The 26,311-nt window shown below is 33.2% G+C and overlaps 1 protein-coding gene across 3 annotated transcripts in view; it reads right to left on the reverse strand.

Annotated features, from left to right (window-relative positions):
* Nucleotides 1-3,415: 3,415 nt before the first annotated feature.
* TECRL (trans-2,3-enoyl-CoA reductase like) overlaps nucleotides 3,416-26,311 on the reverse strand; it is a 111,996-nt gene continuing 89,100 nt past the window's right edge. The window contains exons 9-12 of one of the 3 annotated variants that reach the window (XM_025887752.2): nucleotides 14,705-14,762; nucleotides 6,947-7,032; nucleotides 6,364-6,409; nucleotides 3,416-5,519 (exon numbers count right to left, since the gene is read on the reverse strand). In XM_025887752.2, the coding sequence (XP_025743537.1) occupies nucleotides 5,392-5,519; nucleotides 6,364-6,409; nucleotides 6,947-7,032; nucleotides 14,705-14,762 (318 nt within the window). In that variant the 3' untranslated portion in view covers nucleotides 3,416-5,391. Of the gene's footprint in view, nucleotides 5,520-6,363; nucleotides 6,410-6,946; nucleotides 7,033-14,704; nucleotides 14,763-21,198; nucleotides 21,782-26,311 lie in introns of those variants that run through there. The other 2 variants (XM_073891167.1, XM_073891168.1) reach the window with 2 other exon arrangements.

Genomic DNA, 26,311 nt, shown 5'->3' on the forward strand with positions numbered 1-26,311 from the left:
AAAGTTTAGTAAGTAGGAAATCATCAGTAGAGGAAGAATGAATTGTAAGTAAGAATTTATCATAGAAATAACATTGATTTCCAGGCCAGTAGAATGACATGATACACAAGAAATTATGCTTTGTGATTGTTTTGAACACTTATTATATTTGTTGTAAATAATAAAAATTTCCCAGATACCAGTCTTATAGGACTTCATTTCTCAAACAGCCAAAGTGTATGTAAATATGTCTTCTCAATAAAATCTACCGATGATGATTATAGATTCATTTTTTAAATATTTCTGAGCATTTTTTTCTCACATATCTTGAGCACCGTTATCAAGCTAAAGTTAAAAACCAAAATCTCATTTTAGCAGGAAACTTCTGCCTCTGGAAATGCTTTTATGCATTTCCTCAACCAAACCTCCTCTAAAGGAAGGCTAATTATAGGCTTCAATATGCACCTGGGTGAAAATTAACTTTTAAGCAGCCTTTAAAATAAATGGTTTTTAATTATTATCATTATGCAAAAGCTGCATAAATGCCCGTAATTGTGCTTATAAAGTAACATTTGCTATAATCACCTTTAATATCCAGGAGCAACATAAAGGTTTTCTTTTCTTTTTTACTAAAAAAAATTGGAAAGAACATTCATTATCAATTCACAGGTCATTTTATTTTATTTTATGAGAACAAATGTTTTAATTGAAATACATCAACTGCTAAAACTTACCATATACTGAATGTCAGTTACTTAAAATTAAACTTAAAATACCTTGAAAATATGCTTAGTTACTGAAGATTAAAAGTAAATATACAAGATATTCAGCTATAATGTTGAATTTTCTGATTTCATTATGCTTAGATATTAAACATAACATTTCTATAGAGAAGCTAAAACATGCCCATTTAAAAAATAAGAATATGCTTCATTTATTTAAAAGTTATTTGACCCAAAATATTTTTTTCTTAAGAAATGATAATGCTTAAAATTGTTGTATGTGTGCTTGTGTGTGTCTGTGTATGAGTCAGAGAATAACTTTTGTTTCCACAAAACTTACTTAAAGGCAAAATGCACTACAGGACTATTTTTATTCAAAATTGGAGGCAAACATTTTTTTTAAACACATGCAAACAAATCGAAAACACCTATAAAATAGCTGCTTGAGGTAGACATGATGAAGGGGTGGAGAGCAGAAGCAGTATGCTGTGATAATTTAGGGTGGTATAGCAGCTGACTTAACTTTTGTTGTTTTTCTTTTCTTTCTGAAGCTACTTTTTATAAGAAATATGTGAGAGATGAAGATGTGGTATTTTCAAAACACTGTTTTCAAATTTTTATTTGGGATTAAAGAAAGTATTCTTCCAATGATTCAAAAAAGTAACTATTAGAATAATTATTAGATCAAATGAACTATATTTTAATATTATATGTAATCACAAATCCAGTATCACAAATCCAGTATCAATCAGAAAATTCTGATGTTTATTTATTTACTCTCATATGATTAATTACACTTATAAAATTGAAATATATTATTGGCTACCATTCTTAAAAACTCGAAATGGAAGGTGCAAAGCTAAAGCTTCGCAGGGATCATAATAATTATTGCATTAAATGATTGGGATGATTGAGGATGAAATCTGTGATTATATTTTTGCACTCCTAAGTTTATTTCCAGCCTTTGTTGGGAATGGGGCCCTTATTTGTGAAGATATAGTAAGTTCTATGTTAATGGAGGGACACGTTGTGTGGAACTCATTTCCTAACCTGGTCTTTTCTACTTTGCATAGTTTCATCCTCCTAAGGACCCTTAAACTGACTCATCCTCCTAAAGACCCTAGATGTGTAGAAGGGAATTATAGAACAACAAATAAATCAATCTATGAAGATATCATTGGACATGAATTTATAGATCTATAACCACCAATGATATATTTTTATTTTTAAACCTTTAGGGGTTTGTTTTGTTTTTATAAATGGTATACTCTGCAAAAATGATAGAAATGAAGAGCAATTTTAAGATATTAATAACAGACAAATGGCCTGAGAGAAGATTGAGCATGTGAATCAGATTCCCAGTTCCATAGTTTGAACAGGCATTTACAGCTTGAAGTAATGTCCATTCCTTTTTATCCATGCAGCCCAGTGAATAAAAGAACAAAAACATAAAGAAAACTTAGTAATGCCTTTAGATGTTTAAAATCAGAAATTAGATCATTTTTGGAGATCATATTTGGAATGTTTATGAAAATACAACTTAGCCCGCTATTTTTATGTTGTTTTTATTAATCATGAAGGGCCAGTAGGTTGTTCTATATTGCTATGTCAGTTAATGGAGAAGAAATACTGATTTTGCATGTTTCCATTTGCCAAATATAGAAATAAAAGGCACAGACATTGTGTCGCTACAGAAGGTATTTTGTATTCAGTTTTTCTCCAAGTAAACTAAGCTGTTTGAACATCTCATTTGTACAGTATCCTTTTTGCTGAGACATCATATCCACTCACCTTTGAGAAGATTTTAGGAACAACAATGTGACTGCTGAATTGCTGATTCACTTAGAATAATTATTATTCTTGTCCATTAAGGACAGATCCTATAGCCTGCTTTGAAATCCTAGGATAATAAAAAGGGAAGCTCAAGTATTTTATTTTGTTTAGCTTTATTTAAGTTTTTATTTAATTCCAGTTAGTTACAGTGTTATATTATTTTCAAGAGTACAATATAGTAATTCAACATTTCCATATACTCATCATGACAAGTGCACTCCTTAATCCTCGTCACCTGTTTAACCCAGCCTGGCCCCCGTAAGCGTCAGATGGTTGTCTTTCCCTTTGCTTGTTTGCTTTGTTTCTTAAATTCCACATCAGAATGAAATCCTATGGTATTTATCTTTCTCTGACTCTTTTCACTCAGCATGATACTCTTAAGCTCTAGGCATGTCATTCTTTTTTATGGCTAAATAGTATGCCCGGGTGTGTGTGTGTGTACCTATATCTATATTCTTTATCCAGTTTATCCATTCATCAACTGATGGGACACTTGGGCTGCTTCCAAATCTTGGCTATTGTAGATAATTCTGCATAAGGATGCATGTATCCCCTTGAATTAGTGTTCTTATATTCTTGTGATTAGTGGTTATATTTGCAGCATTAATGTTGATAACAAAATGTGTAAATTTATCAGGTTCTGTCTTTTGAGGCAATGATTCTTCCAGGAAATAAAAATGAGAAAAATAGGGCGCCTGGGTGGCTCAGTTGGTTAAGCGACTGCCTTCGGCTCAGGTCATGATCCTGGAGTCCTGGGATCGAGTCCCGCATCGGGCTCCCTGCTCGGCGGGGAGTCTGCTTCTCCCTCTGACCCTCTTCCCTCTCGTGCTCTCTATCTCTCATTCTCTCTCTCTCAAATAAATAAATAAAATCTTAAAAAAAAATGAGAAAAATAATTTTCAAAAAGCAGTTCATAACCCATTAGCCAAGGTGTGATTCCCAACTGTAAGGAAATGATTGGTATGAGATAGATATGAGGGAATATAGCACCATGGGAAGAGAAATGTTTGTCCTATAAGTATCCCATCATTCCTTGCTGTATCAAAGAGCTTCTAGTCCTGTAAGAATGTGCAAACTTCCTGGATTGGCATCAGTCAGGATCTAGTTAAGAATGCATAGCTATTATTTGTCTTTCAACAAAGATAATTATCACAGGTGGTTGATTACATAGATGTATTAGGTGTATGTGGGTTAATGTATTAGGCTTTTGCATGAGCCTAGATGGCCATCAACAGATGAATGGATAAAGAAGATGTGGTGTGTGTGTGTGTGTGTGTGTGTGTGTGTAAGTAAATATAATGGAATATTATGCAGCCATCAAAAATGAAATTTTGCCATTTGCAACGACATGGATGGAACTAGAGGTTATTATGCTAAGTGAAATAAGCCAATCAGAGAAAGGCAATTTTCATATGATCTCACTGATATGTGGAATTTGAGAAACAAGACAGAGAATCATAGGCGAAGGGAGGGAAAAATGAAACAAGATGAAATTATAGAGGGAGACAAAACATAAGAGACTCAATCTCAGGAAACAGACTGAGGGTTGCTGGAGTGGAGGGGGGTGAGTGGGATGGGGTGGCTGGGTGATGGACACTGGGGAGAGTATGTGCTATGATGAATGTTGTGAATTGTATAAGACTGATGAATCACAGACCTATATCCCTGAAACAAATAAAACATTATATGTTAAAAAAAAAAAAAGACTTTTGCATGATTCAATGCTACTTTGCTGAATAGGTATTAGGGAGTTAAAGTTTGTTGTTGTCTTCCTCTGAGATATTTTAATACTATACATTTGGGGATGATAACAAAGCTTGTAAAAGGGTGCTTTTTATTTTTTGAATAATTTGACACATGCATTAATGATAGGTTCCCACAGAATGCATACATACCTACATTTACCAAAGATATTTTGTCAAATATGTATATCATCTAACAGCTTTAATGAGGATATTTTGATATATATGTAGAAATTTGAAAGGCTATAGAAAATAACCAATCTAAAGAATCCCAATTTAAAAATGAAGAAACTTGATTTTTATAAAAATATTTAAATAATGTGTACTTGATTTTTGTATCAGTCATCTCCCTGTCAAAATATATATGATGCATATTCACATACACACGCATATGCAAACAAGCTTTGAGAGGACATAGGAAATATTTCCACTCTCAATCTCAAAACATGTCCAATGTACTCTGTCATCACATATAACCAATTTTAAATATATATATTTCAATATATAATTATATGTAACATGATTTGTATGTAAATATAAATATATAGTTAATATGTAGTATATATTCAAATGATTTAGTAAATAATGTCTAGAAAATATTTTTAATTGTTATAGTTTCAGAATGTATAGTTTCACACATACAATGTATGTATGAATAAATGAATATGGCATAAGAGATTACATTTCACTTTTAATATAGGTAGAATTTTCACAAGAAATTGAAATATACTTCTCAATAACATGTTGAACAATAAAGAAAATAATAAATTACTATCAAAGTGTGTAAAATTCAAGTGATTTAAATGTCACAATTATTTTACTTTAGAATGCAGGTATTTTAATTGTCTTAAGCAAATAGTATTATGAAATATTTAATGAAGTAAGAAAATCTTGTTTAAGGACCAATCTTTGGATACTATCTTTTATTAGTCCCATATTTATGGTTTCTACTTTTTATTTGTCTCAGGTTTATTCCTTTAAATCTAGCTAGATGATACCATTTAATATTTATACTCGGTAAAAGTACTGTAGTTTTTGAAATTCTGTTGCATTATAGTCAAAACTGCCCAAGTCTGATTTATTGAGCTTATATACTTTTCTTCTATATATTTTTCCTACAGTATGAATGGAATCATTGCTGATTTTCTATGCACATAAGAATTGAATTTCTTCAAATAAATCTTATGTTTCTTTTGTGCCCATAGAGACATCTGGATACTCATCAGAAGTGTAAAAATCCCAACTAGAAAAAAAAAAAGAAAGAATTATCCTTTCTTATTTCTATGATAGATATAGCAAGTTCTATTAGAAAAAGAACCTATTTAGCTCTTAAAATATTTCTCAAGTGTTGCATAGTTCTGTATCAATTTTCTTTACTCATATTAATTGCCTAGCATAATATATATTCAACACGTGGTTGAATAAACATAGGAAGTACATAGCAGCGGTCAAAATAAATCTACATTTTTTTATATCCCACTGCCACAAAGTATTTCCAAATAAGGAATTTTTATCTTTCTGAATTTTTCAATAGTAGTTTACTGTATGTATATAATACACATCTACACACACATGCATATGGCAAACCATGTTAATTATGATTCAAAAATTGTATACAGTGGAACAAATAATGGATGAAATGGATGTAATACATACCCTTTCCAATACATGCAGTTCATTTCAATTTAACTCTCTTATGTGTGTTAAAATGCCCAGCATTTAAGATTACACACTCATGCTCCCAGCCTTCCCTTCAGAGACATCATGGACACTTGAAGGACACAGCACATACACATGTCTGTCTGTGTTTCAAGTGAAGTGCATTATTACCACCACTTCTATTAACAAATCCTTGCTGTTAATGAATATGTTTGAGCTACATTTTCTAAGTTGGATTAAGCCACAATTACCTAGAGATTTTTGTTTCATTATTTTTTAATACTGCTAAAAATATCCAAGATAAAAAAAAAATGGAAGCATAAAATCCTTTTGCAAAACTGCCAAACTTTAGCACTATAAAAACTTGTTCTCAGAAACCACTTCTCTTAAAGGTGCATTTACTTAAATGTCAAATAACCTAGTCTTACCTGGCAGTGTTTGTGTCATGACTGTGAAACTAATCCATGATCCAATCTGTTAGATTAAAACATAAATTAATATATACCTATGATTAATCTAGTATTTTTTTTAATTTGTGATATTATATAGGTAATGTGAAAGCTTAAAACACAGTGGAAAAACTATAGGTAGAAATAAATGTCACCCAAATAATAATTTTGTTGTTAAAGATGATAGTCATAATCCCATAAACAGCATCATATTCATAAAACAAAGTGAAAGATATTGTTCCAAAAACTTTGATGATAAAAATAGGAATCCTGAAACATCACAAGACATTTTATATGAAGATTGTGACGTTTTCTTTAAAAATAAATATATATGAAAATATTCATATTTCGGTAGGGAAAATTGTGGTTGAGTGTTCCAATTTCCTATGCCTATAACTTGAAATGAAATAATATACCATAATTTATATCTCTGATATACAGATCTACCGATAAAATCTGTCTATAATCATATATATTAAAATTTAATATATGTAAATACATAAACATATGCATTTAGAGTATCAGAATAAAGTTTAATTATTTACATACATAAATAGCATACCTCGTAGGTGTAGTTAGGACATGAAACCAGGAAAAACATCCATGTGAAGGGGTTATAATTTGGACTTGGAAAACAGGCGTTAATTCCTTTTAGAAAGAAGAGTAAACTATCAATGATGCTACATAGTGCAAATTTAATCATATATGTCTTGTATGATTCTAAATTCCCTAGAATAACTTATACAACATAAAATGTCAACACATATTTATAGAAACCTATTTCCCAAATTGCTTAGAATTCGTTTCAAATGTTATGACCTTTTGACTCAAACAGAATACCTGTCATTTTCTGTGTCTATAGTTATGTTGCTATAAATTACAGAATACACCATGATGATCAGTTCTTTAAAGTTCAATATATAAATGTTATTTTGCATAATAGATGCAGCTGAATTGTATACTGAAATCAGTAAATGTGCTTTAACAATTGCAAGCTTCTCTTTTAGTGTCAAAGAAGATTATTTGGTTGAGATTATTAAATACTTCAAACATTCCTTTCTATTTAATTAGTGAAAATCCAAAGGGAATTTTATAAGGATGTCGTTTATATTAGGAAAGTGTGAAAATCTCTCATAAGAGGATTACAGTGAATATCAGCATAGTTAATATTCAGAAATACCACATAAATTATTTCTGCTCAGCAATCAGGATTGTTATTTACAGTTTTCATTATACTTATCATATTGTTACTTGATTTTTGTGATTTTTTTGCCTTTTAATTTCTTTCAAGAAATATTTTAGATAACAAATTTATAATGATTTCAAGTTGAACTTTGAGCAATGACATTTATAAAAGTAAATATGAATTATAAATTACTGTTTATTCTCCATAGCAAATTTAATCAAATAACACATCAACTAATCTCTTTTAGTTATAATTCTAAAGTCATAATGAAATGTCAGTATTTTGTTTTCAGAATTGTAACTATTGTTAAACTATCAAAGTAAAAAATATATTAGGTACTGTGCAGATTTCATGTACTGCTCATTTCAACAGAAGAATAGAAACATACCGTTTAATATTATAGATCCTCTTGATAACTTACATGCAAGTTCCTTTGTGTAATGTCCATATATTCATCAAAAGAAAAGTGATTTAGGAACCTACTAAACATGTTATAGAAACTGAATTTTAGAGGTGGAAGATGCACACAAAATAATCTGGATTAAACCTAGTTTATGACTATTCAGCCTCTAGTGATGGTGGAAATGTTCAGGGATCCACAAATACACATTTCTTCTAGTTTGTAGATTTAATAAGCAATATGTCTTAGGATCCAGAAAAAATATATGTATATAGATACTCTCTCATGTATCTACTTACTGTTAATTTTAAACTGTAAGTCTAGATGTTACTAATTTAATATTTACAATCCCATGAAATGCTTTCTCAAGCTATAGTTACTATTAATAACAGAGCTTCTATTAAATAAAAGTCAGAAGATTTTTTACATTACAATGCTGCACCACACAGAGTCTTCTTCAGGTATAAAAGTTTATTCCACAGCTTCAGGGATAACTCCTGGCAGAAAACTTTCAACCCTCAGCACCCTCTATAAAGACTGTCTGGAAGAAGGGAGAAACCTTTCCCAAGGTCACACTCATTCTTCGGTGTAGCCTTAATCCAATATTTGGTCAACATGGTAAATTGAGGACTCAACTCAGAATAACATTGATTGTTCATCCCAGCTGTAGAATACCCCTGAGGTTCATCTGAAACCTGCCTTGAAACTGTATGACTCTCAATTTCCCCCCAAACATGACTTATTTTTTTCCCATTCATAAAATCACTCTCTAAAGAACTTCCTGAATGCTAAACTCCATTTCAGCATCTGCATCCCAGAAAACTGAACCAACAATAGCTGCCACCAGGAATGGCCCCAAAAGCAAATAATGGATTGGCATTTTAAAATGAAATGACCTACTGAAAAGCCTGAAAAGTACTGCATCACTGATGGTAGGTCTTGAACAGATAACTGCTGGAACAAGAGTAGCTGTGCAAATGTAAAGCCTTTTACCAATGGTGTGATGGCATGCTATACTGATGGAAAGGAATGCTTTATTTGGTCCAATGGAATTAAGTGGTTATCACTATCAGTGCTCTTGATAAAAATAGCTAAAAACTGAAATTAACAATTGGCAATTAAAATCAAGCTGTGAAAGTTAGAGGGTCTCATCGGAGAAGCTCTGATCTCTTGCAATGAGAGAAAGGCAGAGAAAGCTGAGGACCAGGCTGAGGACTTACTTGCAAGAGTAGTCAGGCTCCAAAGAAAAAAGAACTCCAATACAAACTAGGTCTGCTAAGCCCAGGTTGTTGTTCACAAAATCTTGGAATATATAGATTTCCATGAACTCCCTGAACCTACAGAAGTTGCCCACTCCTCCCTATTAAAAGTTAGCACACTCCCTTCCTTAAGGCAACACATATGCCACTATGTTGCAAGGAAATCCCCTCTAGGATCTTCTCCATGTACTTTCTTAACTCCTATGCTATAGGCTAGGGTTACAGTACAATATAACGTAACAGAGTTTGCTCTGGACTGATAAGGGGAAAAAAAAAAAAAGAATTATGCCCCAATGGACCTACAGAACCCAGCTCCCATGAACTAGCTAATTATGGGAGAATGTATATACATGTGATTGGATTCTGAGAGTACTTGATAAGAAAGGCAAAATATAAAATTGGACAAGAGTAGGTTTATGATGTCAGCACAGTCTTCTGGGATATAGGAAATAATGTTCTGCTAAAATGGTACAAACACACTAACATGCGCCTGGAAGCATGAACAAAGTAATGGCACATAGTAAGTGAGGAAGAAATGTTAAAATTCCATGGCAAGCAGGGGAAAAATATATCAAATGGGTTGGAAAAGTGTGGATCCTAGATTAGTTTATATAAGGCTGAAAAAGGAAGACCCCTTTCCATGGGAGAAATTTTTTTCTCATGTTCTATATTCCCATGTTCTTTCCTATGTTCCATAGAACTTAGAGGATATACCATTTTCCAAAGCTATAATGAATGTTTTAGTGAAAGGGGCACCACCAGCACTAAGATTAGTGTTGTCTCTCTGCTGTTCCAGGCTGAGTATAAGTGATATCATCTTAAAACTAGGATGGACTAGTCGTGATTGGGATTTAAGGATCCTTCCCTCCCCTTTTCCCAAATCAAAAGCATTTATATTTGCAGCGCTTACCTGTCATAAGCCAGAATGTGTAGTAAATTCAGAAGTTTGATCCACAAAGTGTTGTTGCTAGTTAAAATAACAGTGTTCCTAGAAGCTAGCTGATGTTTACCCAACAGTATTATTTTTGAATTTAGGTAAAATAAGAGATGAATAGTCCAGAGATTTGGAACAGCTAACTTAATATAAAATTCCTTTCCCACTTTTTGGACTTTAACCAGTTGTAAGACACTAAACTCATTGGTAGTAGAACAACCTGGGACTCAGGAAAGACCCTGCAACACCCAAACAAGTATCCATGAAAATTTTATCCTCTAGATGAGAATCTGGGTAGGGGCACCTGGGTGATTGGCTCAGTAAAGTAAGCATCTCTTGATTTCAGCTCAGGTCATGATCTCAGGATTATGAGATCGAACCCCAATCATGGGCTCCATGATGGGCATGAAACCTGCTTAAGATTCTCTTGCTCCCTCTCCGTCTGCCCCTCCCCCCCTTTAAAAAAAAAAGGTGAAGATCTAGGCCATGTCAATAGGTAATCCCTGAGACATTAAATGTGCATGTTGAGTGTAAAAGGAATTTAGCAGTTTGTGGAGGAGGAAATTAGTACAAATCAGTTGTTATACCAAGACCATGTACAGTGGTGAAAGCTGTGTACTCTCCCACTAGCATGTCTCTTTTATTTCATTTTTTTTAAGATTTTTACTTTTATTTATTTGACAGAGAGAGACACAGCGAGAGAGGGAACACAAGCACAGGGAGTGGGAGAGGGAGAAGCAGGCTTCCCATGGAGCAGGGAGCCCAATGTGGGGCTCCATCCCAGGACCCTGGGATCATGACCTGAGCCGAAGGCAGACGCTTAATGACTGAGCCACCCAGGTACCCAGCATGTCTTTTTTAAATTTCCCCCAGAAAGAGAGGCCTACTGGCATCCTGACAGGGCTACTAAAAGAAAGTATACAAAGCATATCCATGGAAAAAAAAAAAGAAAAAAAAAAGGAAGAGACTGTGATGGTTTCAGTGATACACTGCCAAGATCCCCAGTGGGTGTGATAACTTTCATAACTTGTAAGTGCTGGTAGCAGAAAGATTTCAACTATAAGACCTGATGAGAGGATGGCCTTGACTAAAGAGAGCTGCCTTATCCTTGGTCATTCACATTTCCCAGAGAGATCTACACCTAAATTACCTTTTTTTTTTCCTAGTCATTCCAACATAAGACAAGTCAGAATTATTATCCTAGCTTCAGATACCCTATAGAATTGACTGAGGCCACCCATGAAAAGGCATCATTTTCTCACTTAGCAAAATTCTCCTTCCTTCCTTCTTTTCCATACTTTGTAATAACCTTATTTTAAACTTATTCTATATCATATTGTGTCTCCTGCGGAACACATTTTGTGACACCTTGTTTAAATAATAAATATTAAATGGTCCTCCAATACACAATTTATGACTAAGGAACATCTAGGAAAAAGATATTACCACAAAGTTGAATTAATATATAATGGGGGATAAAAATTCAGGAGCAGCAGAAAGGTTTTCAAAGCCAAAAAAAAAAAAACCTGATATTTTAAAAAGGAGTTTATGAAGAAAAACAGAGTGTACTCTATGTATAGAAATCTAGAATTCATGATAAAAAAAAAAGTGGGTCTACCCTGAGAAATTGTCTGATACCTGATAGATCAGAACACTGGATATGAAGAACTGAAATGAGATGAAATGATTTGAAAATAGGGAGACCAGAAGGTTTTCATCTTAGAAAGCACTGCTCCCATGAAAAGAAAGGTAGTATCAGAGAGCAGTTCATGGGGAAGACATTGCTTGGAGGCTTAGAGGAGAAGGAAAAAAGGAAACAGTTCTGGGAATTGTGGGTTTTATAAAAAAAGGAGTGTTTAAAGAATCAAAAGACACAGTAAAGAAACCCCCCATCCCTTCCAGAATACACTTTAGGGACACTTCTTCAAGCATCCCACCTGTAAAAAAATTTGTTATTTCTCTTTTAGGACAATCCATACACTTAAAAATGAACATAAGTTGATCATCATTCATATAAGCTTTCTATGTCAATAAAATAAAGTTCCTTTTTCCATGCTGATAAAAATACCCCTCAAAAAAAAAAAAAGAAAACTGAAAAATTTTAACAGAACATGCCTACACAGAAGCATTTGCAAGTACTAGAGGACATAACTATTAAGAATTCCAAAACTCGGGCACCTGGGTGGCTCAGTTGGTTAAGCAAATGCCTTTGGCTCAGGTCATGATCCTGGAGTCCCGGGATTGAGTCCCACGTCGGGCTCCCTGCTCGGCAGGGAGTCTGCTTCTCCCTCTGACCCTCCTCCCTCTCATGCTCTCTGTCTCTCATTCTCTCTCTCGCAAATAAATAAAATCTTAAAAAAATAAAAAATAAATTAAAAAAAGAATTCCAAAACTCAAAATAGATATGGCCAAGAAGAAAGAAAAAAATGAAAAGTGATTGTACTCAAGAAAGAAATTGTAGAAAAAGAAAAAAAGTCATCTCAGTAATATAGACATTTCAATTTGCCTAAGAGTGGAATGTTCATTAGAATAGAGGATAGTAAGTAGATGAACAAAACAGCCAAAAACAAAGAAAAAGCTAAAAATAGAAATTGATAAATATTAACATATAATGATATAACTTATATATAATTTACCCCCTGATAAAGCCCACAATGCAACAAAACAAATTTTAAACTATGAGAAAACTTTCTAGAACTAAAAAAAAAGACATGAATCAACCTATTGTAAGATTACATCATGCTTCTGGGAAAATTGACCTGAAATTATGAACTCTAAAACATACCCTACAAAATTAATAGACTTAGTGGTAAAGAAAAAATCTTTTGCATCTCAAGGCAAAAGGACCAAATCAATTAACAAAGAAGAGAAGATTAGATTGGCATCTGATTTCTCAAGAATAACATATAAGCAAGACAAAGCGTGGAGCAAACACTGAAGAAAAAAGTCTTTTTCACATGAACAATTCCAAAATCATGTTTGACTTCAGAAACATGATGATTTAAAATGTTCATTTTCAAATCATGATACCACAATCCAAATAGATGAAGAAACTTGAGCAAGGTGACATTGTTAGAGGGTCACAGTTAAGACTAAATTAGTGATATTCCTAATTTTGGCAATACTAGTATTTTTACAGGATTGTATTGTGTTTCTACACTAAAAACAAATCAGACTATCAGAAGTTTTCCAATTGGGCTTCAAATACATCCAAAGAGAACTCAGCAAATCTATGAATTTGGGTCAGATAAAAATGGCATCCAATCATTTAATGAAATGTAGGCTCTTCTTTAATGCAAAAGCAGACAATAAACCACAATAGCATTGGCATTAATCTGTTAACATTTTTCAGCAAGAGTAAGTACAAATATTTTCAAGTCATATTGTAGTTATTTTAGATATCTATATATTTTTATCTGTCTCTCGATATATGGTCATCAATAGTCAAAAAAATTGACTAGTTATCACAGTATTATGTAATGTAATAAAACATATATTATAGCTGTTTTGTATATTCATAAATGTTCTAACATAGTAAATTTCCTTTGTTATTCTATATATAATATGAAAAAATATTTTGGAAAGTGTTTCATCAACCTGCCAGAAATGTGCAAGGCAAGAAAATGTTAAGACATTCAGGTAGATGTTAAAACACACTTGAGGCAAATACACCTTTATATTTGCAACTAGACTGATAACAACATGAAATCCAAAGGTTGACCATTGCCACTTAAAATTATAATTAAATTATGTGTCATGTACAAAAAGCAGTATGAATCCATACCTATAATTAAACCTGAATGAGAGGATTAATTTACCAAGAATATCTTTACATAAACACTGTGAATTTTGTGAAATACTTTTAACTAACTACTAAATTCAAACTGTCTTCCCAGGCATTGCTATCTCAGAGCTACTGAATTTGTCAAAGATCACTTTTATTAGAAAAAGTTTAAGTCACTTGAAATACAGTGAGGTTATATCAATTATTATGCAAATTAGATCAAGATTGAGAGTTAAGCTAAAAAATTGGCATTTATCACTGGATTTTATACTGCTTTAGTTCTTAATCATCTGTTTATTTTTTACATATATAAATGAGATTGTCATTTGATGTGAAGGGCATGCACATTTCATTTTAGAGAAACCATTATTAGAAAATACGATTTAGTTCAAATATTTTAAAAACTTAGTCATACAGCGGCTAGAATTGGGATATATTCTCTTAAATGTTTCCAACTATTGCTTTATTTATTTTTTTAAAGATTTTATTTATTTATTTGACAGAGAGAGACACAGTGAGAGAGGGCACACAAGCAGGGGGAGTGGGAGAGGGAGAAGCAGGCTTCCCGTGGAGCAGGGAGCCTGACGCGGGGCTCGATCCCAGGACCCTGGGATCACGACCTGAGACGAAGGCAAACGCTTAACGACTGAGCCACCCAGGCGCCCCTTCAACTATTGCTTTAAAAATTGTTTACTAAAGGCTTTTAAAAATAATAATTAACATTGTTTAGAGAAGATAAAGAGAAAAAGGCACTAACCTGTGTGATTGGGATGAGCCAAGGTTACATTGATGAAATGATTTCCAGCTTCACAAATCTGTAAAACATTTTAAACTTTTCAGTGTAATCTACATGTTCCTCTTTAAAAATATATTCTATAGGGGCACCTGGGTGGCTTGGTTCACTCAGCATCTGCCTTTGGCTCTGGTCATGATGCCAGGGTCCTGGGATTGAGCCCCAAGTTGGGCTCCCTGCTCAGTGGGGAGTCTGTTTCTCCCTCTCCCTCTGCTGCTCCCCCGCCCCTCCCCCTGCTCCTTCTCTCTCTCTCTCTCAAATATATAAAATCTTTAAAAAAATTTAAAAAATCATATTCTATAGATTTGCCAGTATCCATTTAATATATTAATTTCAAAGATCCAAGAGATATATTATTACTCTAATTGTAGGGAGAAGGAAGCTTGTATCATAATAATGAAAGAAACTGTTGTAGATATAGATTGAATTAACATAATGAATCACATTGAGCTAGAAACTTTGAAGATATTTTTGATCCTTTTTGATAACCAGGTTCAAATTCCCTTGTTAAAAATTAGGTTGTGCTGATGATATGCTTTGTACTTGTTTAGTAGGTAAGTTTCCATGCCATGAAGAGACAAGTCAGGTTGTGGAAGATAGATCTGGCATAGGTGTGCATGTTCTAAATTCATTAGCACAGTAGTAACCCTGTTACTGCAAGGGTGGTAGTGTGATGCACAGCTGGTTTCAACTCAATTTAGAAAATTGAGTGGAAGCAGTACTGTCCCACAAAGACACTTGCTGATTGTCTGTCATCTGACCCCTTGATCATATACACTCTACTAGCCATCCCAGTCAATAGACCGCTATGACGTTTTAGAAGCTCAAGTCTTACTAACATCTTCAGGGACAGGGTTAATGATGTTCCCAATTTGCAGGCCTGGGTGGCTCAGTCGGTTGGGCTTCGGCCTTCAGCTCAAGTCGTGATCCTGGGGTCCTGGGATCAAGTCTCGCTTGGGGCTCCCTGCTCAGTGGGGAGTCTGCTTCTCCCTCTACCACTTCCCCCTGCTCGTGATCTCTCTGTCTAATAAATAAAATCTTTTTTTTAAAGATTTTATTTATTTATTTGAGAGAGAGAATGAGATAGAGAGAGAGAGAGAGCATGAGAGGGGGGAGGGTCCGAAGGAGAAACAGACTCACTGCTGAGCAGGAAGCCCGATGCGGGACTCGATCCCCGGACTCCAGAATCATGGCCTGAGCCGAAGGCAGTCGCTTAACCAACTGAGCCACCCAGGCGCCCCAATAAATAAAATCTTAAAAAAAAATAATGTTCCCAACTTGCAACATGTGTCCCCAGAAGTTAGTACCTTTTCCTTTGTCATCAATATGCTTAATCTGATTAACACTAGGTATGTATTCAAAATTTAATACTTTGTTATTAATAACATTGTTATCCAATACCATTATTGTTTAGAGTCATCCAAATTTTCACTATAATATATCCCTAAATTGAGCATGTTTTTAACTCAGTATCTTTAATGCTATTAATCTCTTAACATATATCTGATTTTGTTCTTTTCAACAATTTCTGTAGGGATTTCTTCACATATAATAGTTTTGTAATTGTAGAAGAGGCTCTTAGTTTCTCAAGTTATCATTATGAATAAAAGCTGAATTTTACATTTTCAGATAATAATTTTATAGTTGAACTTATTTATAGGTGAATGTGGTTAAGAGTGTGAGCCATTGTTGGATGAACTTGTGTTCGAATGCCTCATCTTTTACTTTTTAGAGATTACATGATTAAGATATCTGAAATTCCATTTCTTCACATAAATGCTGATATTACTTTCTTTCCCCTGATGGTTATTATAGGATGATTAAATGAAATCAAGTGCCTGACATATGAATTACCCAATAAAACTGTGATAATTTTAGTTACCAATGTCATCAATTAAAAACCAGAGAATTACCCTACATTGATTAATCTTACTTCTCTAAATTTCTATCTCTCACAATGGCAACACCGCAAAACACATAATTACTAAATTAATAATTTGTTTTGTTTGTTTGGTCTTTCTATCTTTTCTCTTCTTTCAATCAAATGGCATGTCATACTTATTTTTCATCACTCACTGTGCCAAATGCAAAATGGAATATATAATAAAAAATACTTATTAATAAGCAAATTAACTTACCAACTCTGTGAACAAATTATATTTTAGAAATTATGGTTTTCTTCTGGTAAATCATATTCACTTTATGATTATCAATATTTTAAACTCATTCAACCTTCCAAATAATTTCTCCTTCCTACTTTTCACAACACAACTAGATATGAAAACATCAATCTTCTACCCAAAGTATAGGGCATGGAAAAATGAGCATTTAGCTTCAGTTAGACCACTAGCTGTATACTAATGCCATAATTTATCACTAGGTGCCCCTACCCCCTGCCCCCAAATAAAACATAACATACTGAAATAAGAAATATGATAGAAGGGAACTTAAAAAAATGATAAATAACTCAACTTTTCCATCTTGCTATCTACAGATGAAATGCATATCCATATACATTCTAAGGGTGGAGATAAAAAAAAATCAGCTATATCTATATGTTTAAAAATACTTAGTTTATCATTAACTTAGCAAATCTGTAATGGATTTTAAAGAGCATTTGTGACTATTTTCAACTTTCACCTTAAGCACTGGCTTCGATATTCTCAAGAATGAATGTGTCCAATATAGTTTAATTGACCTAGATAAAAGTGGTTGATATAATTTCCTCTTGGGTCAGAGCTGAGTAAGATTAGAAAATTCAGTCAGTGCTATAAAACTCAATATATGGTTTTATTACTGAAAAAAAAATCAGAAGAACATTAAATGTGAAACACTGGAACATTTTCCAGCATGACTTACACATTTCTCCTGGGTTGATTTTTCTCTAAATCAGATATCTTCCTTTGGCACGTTATATGTAAACACAGCAATTTCACAAATAAGTTTGAGGAAGTTGCTATCATTAGGTTTGATTTTTACATTACTTAAATGTTAATTTATCTTATATATGTGAAACATACAGATGTGTAGAAGCCCAACTTGCGGAGATCCATTTTTATATAATTTCTGTAATGTTCTTTCTTGCAAGCCTCAGCAAGTGAACATTCTCTACTTATATAAATAGTGAAAACACTGTGTCTATAGAATAAAATCTAAGGGTGCCTGGGTGGCTCGGTTAAGTGTCTGTCTTCAGCTCAGGTCATGATCCCAGGATCCTAGGATTGAATCCGGCATCCAGCTGCCTGTTCAGTGGGATCCAGCTCCCTGTTCAGTGGGGAGTCTTCTTCTCCCTCCCCTTCTACCCCTCCCGCTACCTGCTCCTGCTCTCTCTCTCGTGCTCTCTTAAATAAATTAAATATTTAAAAAATAATAATGAATTCTAAACACCCTATACAGAATTTGTAGCCATCAAATAGTCAGGCTCTCTCATTTTGTCTTAGTAAAACTCTTTTGGTTTCCACAGTAAAAATAAGTAATCTTTATTCTGTAATCTAAGAGTATTTTTATAGGAATGAAAATGAGCGGAGTGCCTTGTGGCTCAGTCATTAAGCGTTTGCCTTTGGCTCAGGTCATGATTCCAGAGTCCTGGGGTCGAGTCCCACACTGGGCTCCTTGCTCAGTCGGAAGCCTGCTTCTCCCTCTCCCACTCTCCCCTGCTGTGTTTCCTCTCTCGCTTGTGTCTCTCTCTCTGTCAAATAAATAAATAAAATCCTAAAAAAAAATGACCTATATTATTTCTGTATATATCTGTTCTCCCCAAAGATTTTTTTATTTTATTATGTTATGTTAATCACCATACAGTACATCATTAGTTTTTGATGTAGTGTTCCATGATTCATTGTCTGCGTATAACACCCAGTGCTCCATTCAATAAATCACCAGGCTAAACCATCCCCCACCCCCTCCCCTCTAGAACCCTCAGTTTGTTTCTCAGAGTCCATAGTCTCTCATGGTTCGTCTCCCCCTCAGATTACCCCCCTTTCATTTTTCCCTCCCCACTATCTTCTTCTATTTTTTAACATATAGTGTATTATTTGTTTCAAAGGTACAGGTCTGTGATTCAACAGTCTTACACAATTCACACTCACAATAGCACTCACAATAGCACATACCCTCCCCAATGTCTATCACCCAGCCACCCCCACAACTCTAGCAACCCTCAGTTTGTTTTCTGAGATTACGATTTATATATGTTATCATTATTATTAATTATCGGCAGATATAAGTTTTTAATTTGAGCAATGTAATGTCTATTTCATTAATATAATTTAAAAATTGAATGTGCCAAAATGTTTCTAACACTAATAATCAAGTTTGTTTTGAATTTCAGCTATTTTAATTTTCTCTCTTTCTAATGATAATAATTATTATGTCATGTCTTATTTATTTTATCTTAATATTTCAAGAATAAAGAAAATCTTAGATCACTATATAATTATGGAAGTTTCATCGTAATATATATCAACTAACTTCTTGAGAAGTTAGTTTCTAAAGGATAAAACACACTTGCATAAACATGCTATTTGATAATATAGGCCAATATTATACTCTTTTAGCATCATAAGTTGTTTTATAACATGATAATATATCACTATAACATTATAAAAATTTATTCTAATTCCTAACCTCTATTTGTTTAAATTAGGAAACCCATTTATATACATTTCAGTAAAAAAAAGGATAACATGCATTGTGTTCCAGAATAAATATGTCCAATATGTTAGTTATGGGTTTATCAGAAAATATATATACTAACCAATACTTTTTTCATTAAGACATTTTTTTAGAGCAGTTTACAGCAAAATCAAGGGGAAGGTCCAGAGAGTTTTCCTATATCCCCTGCTCCTGAACATGCATAACTTCTCCCATTATCCGTGTCCTCCAAAAGAGTGGTACATTTGTCACAACAGATGAAACTACATTGACAGATTATAATCACCCAAAGTCCACAGTTTACATTAGAGTTCACTCTTGGTGTTGTACACTCTGAGTTTGGACAAATGTATAATGCCACATAACCATCATTATGGTATCATACAGAGTATTTTCGCTGTCCTAAAAATCCTCTGTACTCCTTTTGTTCATTCCTCTCTCCCCAACCCTTGCTAACCACTGATCTTGTTACTGTTTCCACAGTTTTGTTTTTTTCAGAATGTCATCTAGTTAGAATCATATAGTATTTAGCTTTTTCAGAAGGACTTCTTTTACTGAGCAATATTCCTTTAAGCTTTCCCCATGTCTTCTCATGGCTTGATAGCTCATTACATTTTAGCACTGAGAAATATTCCATTGTCTGGATGTATCATAGTTTATCCATTCACCTACTTTGGGACATCTTAGTTGCTTCCAAGTTTTGGCAATTATGAATAAACTATTGTAAACATCCATTTGTAGGGTTCTGTGTAGACATAATTTTCTACTTCCTTTGGGTAAATACTCAGGAGCACAACTGCTAGATAATATGGTAAAAGTATATTTAGGTTTGTAAGAAACTGCCAAACTGTTTCCCAAAGTGACTAGATCATTTTTCACCCCCACAGCAATGAGATTTTCTGCTGTTGTTCTACATCCTTATCTTCATTTGGTGTTGTCAGTGATCTAGGTTCTTGGCCATTCTAATATGTTTGTAGTGCTATCTTATTTCAATTTGCATTTCCCTGATAGGATATGATTTGGAGCATTTTTCATATGCTTATTTGCTAACTGTATATCTTCTTTGGTGAGGTGTCAGTAAAGGTCTTTTACCCATTTTTTAATTGAGCTGTTTGTTTTCTTAGTCTTGCATTTTAAGAATCCATTATATATTTCAGATAATGATCTTTTATCAGATGTGTCTCTTGCAAATATTTTTCCTAGTTTATCCTTTTCTTCTCATTCTCTTGACATCAGTCTTTACAGACCAGAAGTTTTTAAGATGAATGAAGTCTAGCTTATCAATTATATCCTTCATGGATCATTCTTTAGTGTTTTACCTTAAAAGTCATTGTGGTACCTAAAGTCATTTAGGTTTTCTCTTATGTCATCATCTAAGTTTTACGGTTTTGCATTTTGTGCTTAGGTCTGTGATCCACTTTGAGTTAATTTTTGTGAAGAGTATAAGGTCTGTGTCTGGATTCATTTTTTTTTTTTTGTATGTATGTATCTGGCTCCTACAGCACCATTTGTTATGATTTATTTGTTCTATTGTATTGTCTTTGCCCTAACCAACACATGTCACTTTTAAAAATGAATAATTGTAGGGTTCTAAGTAAAAGTTCAGCTATTGCATTTATATGATTGCAGGATATGAAAAATAAATTTTGAGAGTTATTTTATTAATTTATATTTGCATGAAACTAATATTTTACTTTATAAAACTTGTTATACTTGCTGTAAGAGATGGTATTTTCACTCAAATTGTAACTCAAGGTGTTTGATTTAATGTTTAAAAATAGTTTATTTTATTTCTGTAGCCCATCTCATTACCACAATTCTAGGGATACCTGATTTATTTATTTTTTAATCCATAGAGTTTTCATGAAATATCTGCTTTAAATTAGGAAACCCATTTATATACATTTATATACAAATAACACAAGTATGTGCACATACAGTACAAGACTAGAGTCTAAAAAATAGCACCATACAGTAAAATTTTAAAGATAAAGATACTTCATAAATACTATTTTAATTTATTGTTAAAAACACATTTATGATGATTTCTTAGAAGTTATTTTATATTAGCTTAATACTATATATTTTAGCATTGATAATTTTTATCATTATATAGTAGCTGATGATTTTAAAGTATTAGTATTTTTAGGAGTAAGTCAGTATTAGCCAAAAATTAAATGATAATTACAAAAAATTATAAAAAAATAAATTTGCATTAATTTTACATTATTAGGGATGCCTGGGTGACTCAGTTGGTCAAGTGTCTGCCTTTGGCTCAGGTCATGATCCCAGGCTCCTGGGATCAAGTTCTGCATCGGGCTCCTTGTGCAGCAGGGAGCCTGTTTCTCCCCCTGCTTGCTGCTCACACTGCTTGTGCTTGCTCTCTCTCTGGCAAATAAATAAATAAAATCTTTAAAAATAATTTTACGTTATTAATTTTAAAACTAGTCTTCTAAACAAATTACTGAAGAAGCATTACTCCAACAATATTTAGGTATAGAAGTTGATTCCTACTTATGTCATTATTTATCTTAGATACTTGAGGGGAGTTGAGAGGAAACCAAATTGGCAAATGATGAGAAAATGTAGAGTGCTAAATTTTGTTTTAAGTCTTCAATAAAAAGTGCTGTCCATCTTTTTACTGGTGTCTATCAATAGTAGGCAAAAGATCAGAAAAATAGTCTGACATCCGAACCTGAGCATGCTGCCTGAGAATGAAAACAATTACCTTTGGCACACATTTCTTCCCTCATTTATCTCCTCCACAAATACCCAACATTCAGCAGTTTCCTGGCCTTACTGCAGTTTCCATAGCACGGCCCCACTCTCCTCCACCCTTGTTAAAAGCTGTGATATATTGTTCCCAGTATCCTCTCCCTTAATCAAAAATTACTCTTCTCTGCCCAAGGTCCTTCTCGGTTCAATGTCACAAGAGAAAATGTGACTGTTTGATAAGAACGTAATTTATTACTGGGCGCCTGGGTGGCTCAGTTGGTTAAGCGACTGCCTTCGGCTCAGGTCATGATCCTGGAGTCCCGGGATCGAGTCCCGCATCGGGCTCCCTGCTCAGCAGGGAGTCTGCTTCTCCCTCGGACCCTCCACCCTCTCATGCTCTCTATCTCATTCTCTCTCTCTCAAATAAATAAATAAAATCTTAAAAAAAAGAACGTAATTTATTACTTCTCCAAGAATATTTCCATTTTAACAAAAAATAAAACTTAATCCAAATGTTTGGATAACTAATGGTGAGATTGAAGACACAGGGGCAAAACCAGGGAGAAGAATGATTTTCAGTACTTTGCAAACCATGTCTTGTATATTATTATTTATTTCTCTCAATTCCTACATTGTTGAAGAAATGCAAGGAAATGCAAGGAAAAAATTCCTTTTCTGGTGAAGTGCTCAATGTACAAAGAATTGACAAATCATAAACTGCTTCTGGAGAGTAAAAATAAACTGAGAGGAAGAGTGGATAAAGAAAACAGGATTGTTATTTATAAAATAGCAAAATATTAAAAATTATAGACTATATATTTTTTGCAATAGTACTTTCTTTCCCTTGTGGGTGGACTTGTGTTCAGAGAATGAAGAGAGATCATAGAAATATGAAGAGACTGAATTATATTGTATCTCTACAATATTTCTAGAAGAAAAACAAAGATCTAAAAGTTGTGGTGAAAGATACACTAATGTCTTTATAAATTTGCCTATATTTGATTCTACTTCTTTGATTTTTCACGTGTAGATTTTATGATATCAAAACATACTTGAGAGAGCAAAGTCATGTTGAAAGTCAGAAAGAACTTCCACAAAGGGGGAGGTGATAAAATACTTCTCAAAATATAGTATCTACATGACAAAATTCACCAAAATCAAAGATTTTCTACAAGGAATTATACTCCACATTAGAATACATTAAGTATGCATCGTAATGTGTATTGTTTTGCTTACAATAGATTTTGCTTATTATATTAGAAAACTTAGACTAAAAATAAAAGAGGAGGGAGCAGAAGAGAAAATTAGAATTGTTAATGGTTAGTCAACAAAATGGATGATTCATACATGAGTAATTAAGAATTAACTATGACCATATTTCACACATTGCACGTATTATCTCCTAACCGGGTATAATCTGGCTCTACACAACAGCAGAAGCAAAATCAACTTTAAATGGATAATGCTTTTTTCTTATGTTAAGAGGGTACATATACCAACAAAATGAAGAACAGGAAGTTTTGCAAACATTAGCAGAAAAATTAACACTTTCAATTAAGATAAGCATTTTCTGGTTATACTTTATATTATACAAGATTGGCCTATGAATTCTCAATCTTTTTCCTCTACATAATAATAATTGATTATATTATATGCTGATAATATAAAATAATTTTAAAAGCACTTGATTTAAACATAGGTGCTTTTCTTTCCGAACCATTTGCATATACATTTCTTATGATAAATGTGAAAAGCACACACATAGACATTCAGTTATTGTGAACGAAAAGAAAATCAACCTTGAAATATAGAATGTTATGCTCACAATGATATGGTAGGCATCTTCAATTTAGGTGATATATGTGCAAACTTAACTCATTTGTTGTTATATCCAGTAGGAGAATCAGTTTCCTAAAGCTTACCTCTTAATATCATATTTTATTTGTGAAAAGTAAATGTATTTCGCCTACATGGAACATAATTAAGAAATTCAGGGCTAGCAGGACTTTGTAATTTGTCATCACAATTTATAATTTTAGGAGACTCGCATGACCCTTCTGTCTCATTTCTGAATCTATTTGCAACAGAATACAATTGCATTCAAAATTTTGACTTTTACATAAGGTTTTATTCATATACTCAATACTATCTATAATTAAAAGCACAGGTTGTTCTTTTAATCTTAATTTAAGTCTATGATTGGAACAGTCAATATCTGTTATGTGCTTAGAAATGTGGAATTAAAGTTATTACATTTATCTATTGTCTGTATTGGATTTAGTCAATGCTATTTATCACTACTTGTTTATTTTGACACCTTGGCCCTTATAAGACAGAAACTCTGATAAAGTTTTATGACTTGCCTAATTCTCCTTATTTTTTCCCCATGTGAAATGTATTAAAAAGCATTGATTAATAAAATCATGTGTGAATATTAAGCACTAGTAGATTAATTAGGAAACAATGTCTAGAAATCTTTGGGGAAAATGTATATTGCAAACTTTTAGAATTTTGCTTGTTTTCAATTATGCCTCTTTTTTCACTTAAAAATATTATAACTGCTAAGACAAGTGTTTTAAAAAGCAATAACTTTTTTGGAGGGCCTGGGTGCCACAGTCAGTTAAGCATCTGACTCTTGGTTTCAGCTCAGGTCCTGATCTCAGGAGCATAAGATCAAGCCCCACATTAGGTTCTGTGCTCAGGGCAGAGTCGGCTTAAAACTTTCTCTCCCTCTCCCTCTGCTCCCCCACTTCAAATAAATAAATCTTAAAAACAAAATAAAAATGTAACTTTTTAAAAAAGTTTTCTTTTTTTTTATTAGAGACTCTGACTTTAATCACATTCCGTTTCTTTTTTTTAAACTTTTTATTGTTATGTTAATCACCATGTATTACATAATTTGTTTTGGTGTAGTGTTCCATGATTAAAGAGGGCACATTCTGCATGGAGCACTGGGTGTTATGAACAAACAAAAAAGTTTTCTTTTATACTAGAGCCATGGATTCATAGCTATACCACATTAGAGAAAAGGAAAGAAATCAAGAATATTATATAAAATGGGAGATGTGTAAATATTTACACAGATAACAGAAAACAAGTTGCAAAAATGTATAGTGGCTAACATTATAAGGAGGATAAAAATGAGAGAAATAATCAGATATGAATCTAAAAATATATAAAAATAAAGACCAAATACGTGGTTATTGTTTTGTTTATCGACTAATTAATTCTTCCATTTGCTCAAATTTACTGAGTAGTTAATATACAAAAATCATTTGACTTGGTACAATGTAGGTTAACAATAAAGGCATCAAAATAAATAAACTGAAGCCCTGCAATCTACGAATAATATACACATGTGGAAAGTTAAAAGGTGATGATATATTGACAATATATTTGCTTAAGAATTTATAAATAAACGGGCGCCTGGGTGGCTCAGTTGGTTAAGCTACTGCGTTCAGCTCAGGTCATGAACCTGGAGTCCCGGGATCGAGTCCCACATCAGGCTCCCTGCTCAGCAGGGAGTCTGCTTCCTCCTCTGACCCTCTTCCCTCTCATGCTCTCTATCTCTCATTCTCTCTCTCTCAAATACATAAATAAAATCTTTAAAAAAAAAAGAAGTTATAAATAAAGAAATGATTTTTGTTATTCACTCAAGCAAGGAGTGTTTCTAATAGGCACAAAACTAGGTGCTAAAAATATTAAAGCAGGACCTGCTCCTGCCACAGCCAACATATAGAGGATGTAATTAACTAAAGTATTAATTAAAATACACACATTCATACACACACGTTCGCATGAGAGCTTTTAACAAAGTGTGTGTGATTTACACCTTGTATGAAATGGTGGGGCATAAGTTATTCAATACCAACTTCATAAAGGATATAGACTTATATATGAATCAAGAGAATTCATCAATGCATCAGGGACAGGAATCATGGGAGTTAATCTATCAAGGACAAGAATGAGGAAGAACATGAATAAAGAATAGAAGCATGGGTTATATTGTGGAATTATACGGTGTATGAAGCAAAATATGTGTTTAATGAAATAATGCATTTCAGAAATGATAAATAATCTGTTGTACTTAGATTGATGTGTACCCAATTCAAACAATGCATATGTAAATTTAAATAGAATAATCTAAATAACTGGTTGAGAACACTTAGAAAAGACCTACCTTTCATTCAAAAACGCAGTTTC

Source organism: Callorhinus ursinus, unplaced genomic scaffold (assembly GCF_003265705.2).
Source record: "Callorhinus ursinus isolate GAN/ISIS: 27379988/994484 unplaced genomic scaffold, GSC_fseal_2.0 scaffold4, whole genome shotgun sequence".
Taxonomy (NCBI): Eukaryota; Metazoa; Chordata; class Mammalia; order Carnivora; family Otariidae; genus Callorhinus; species Callorhinus ursinus.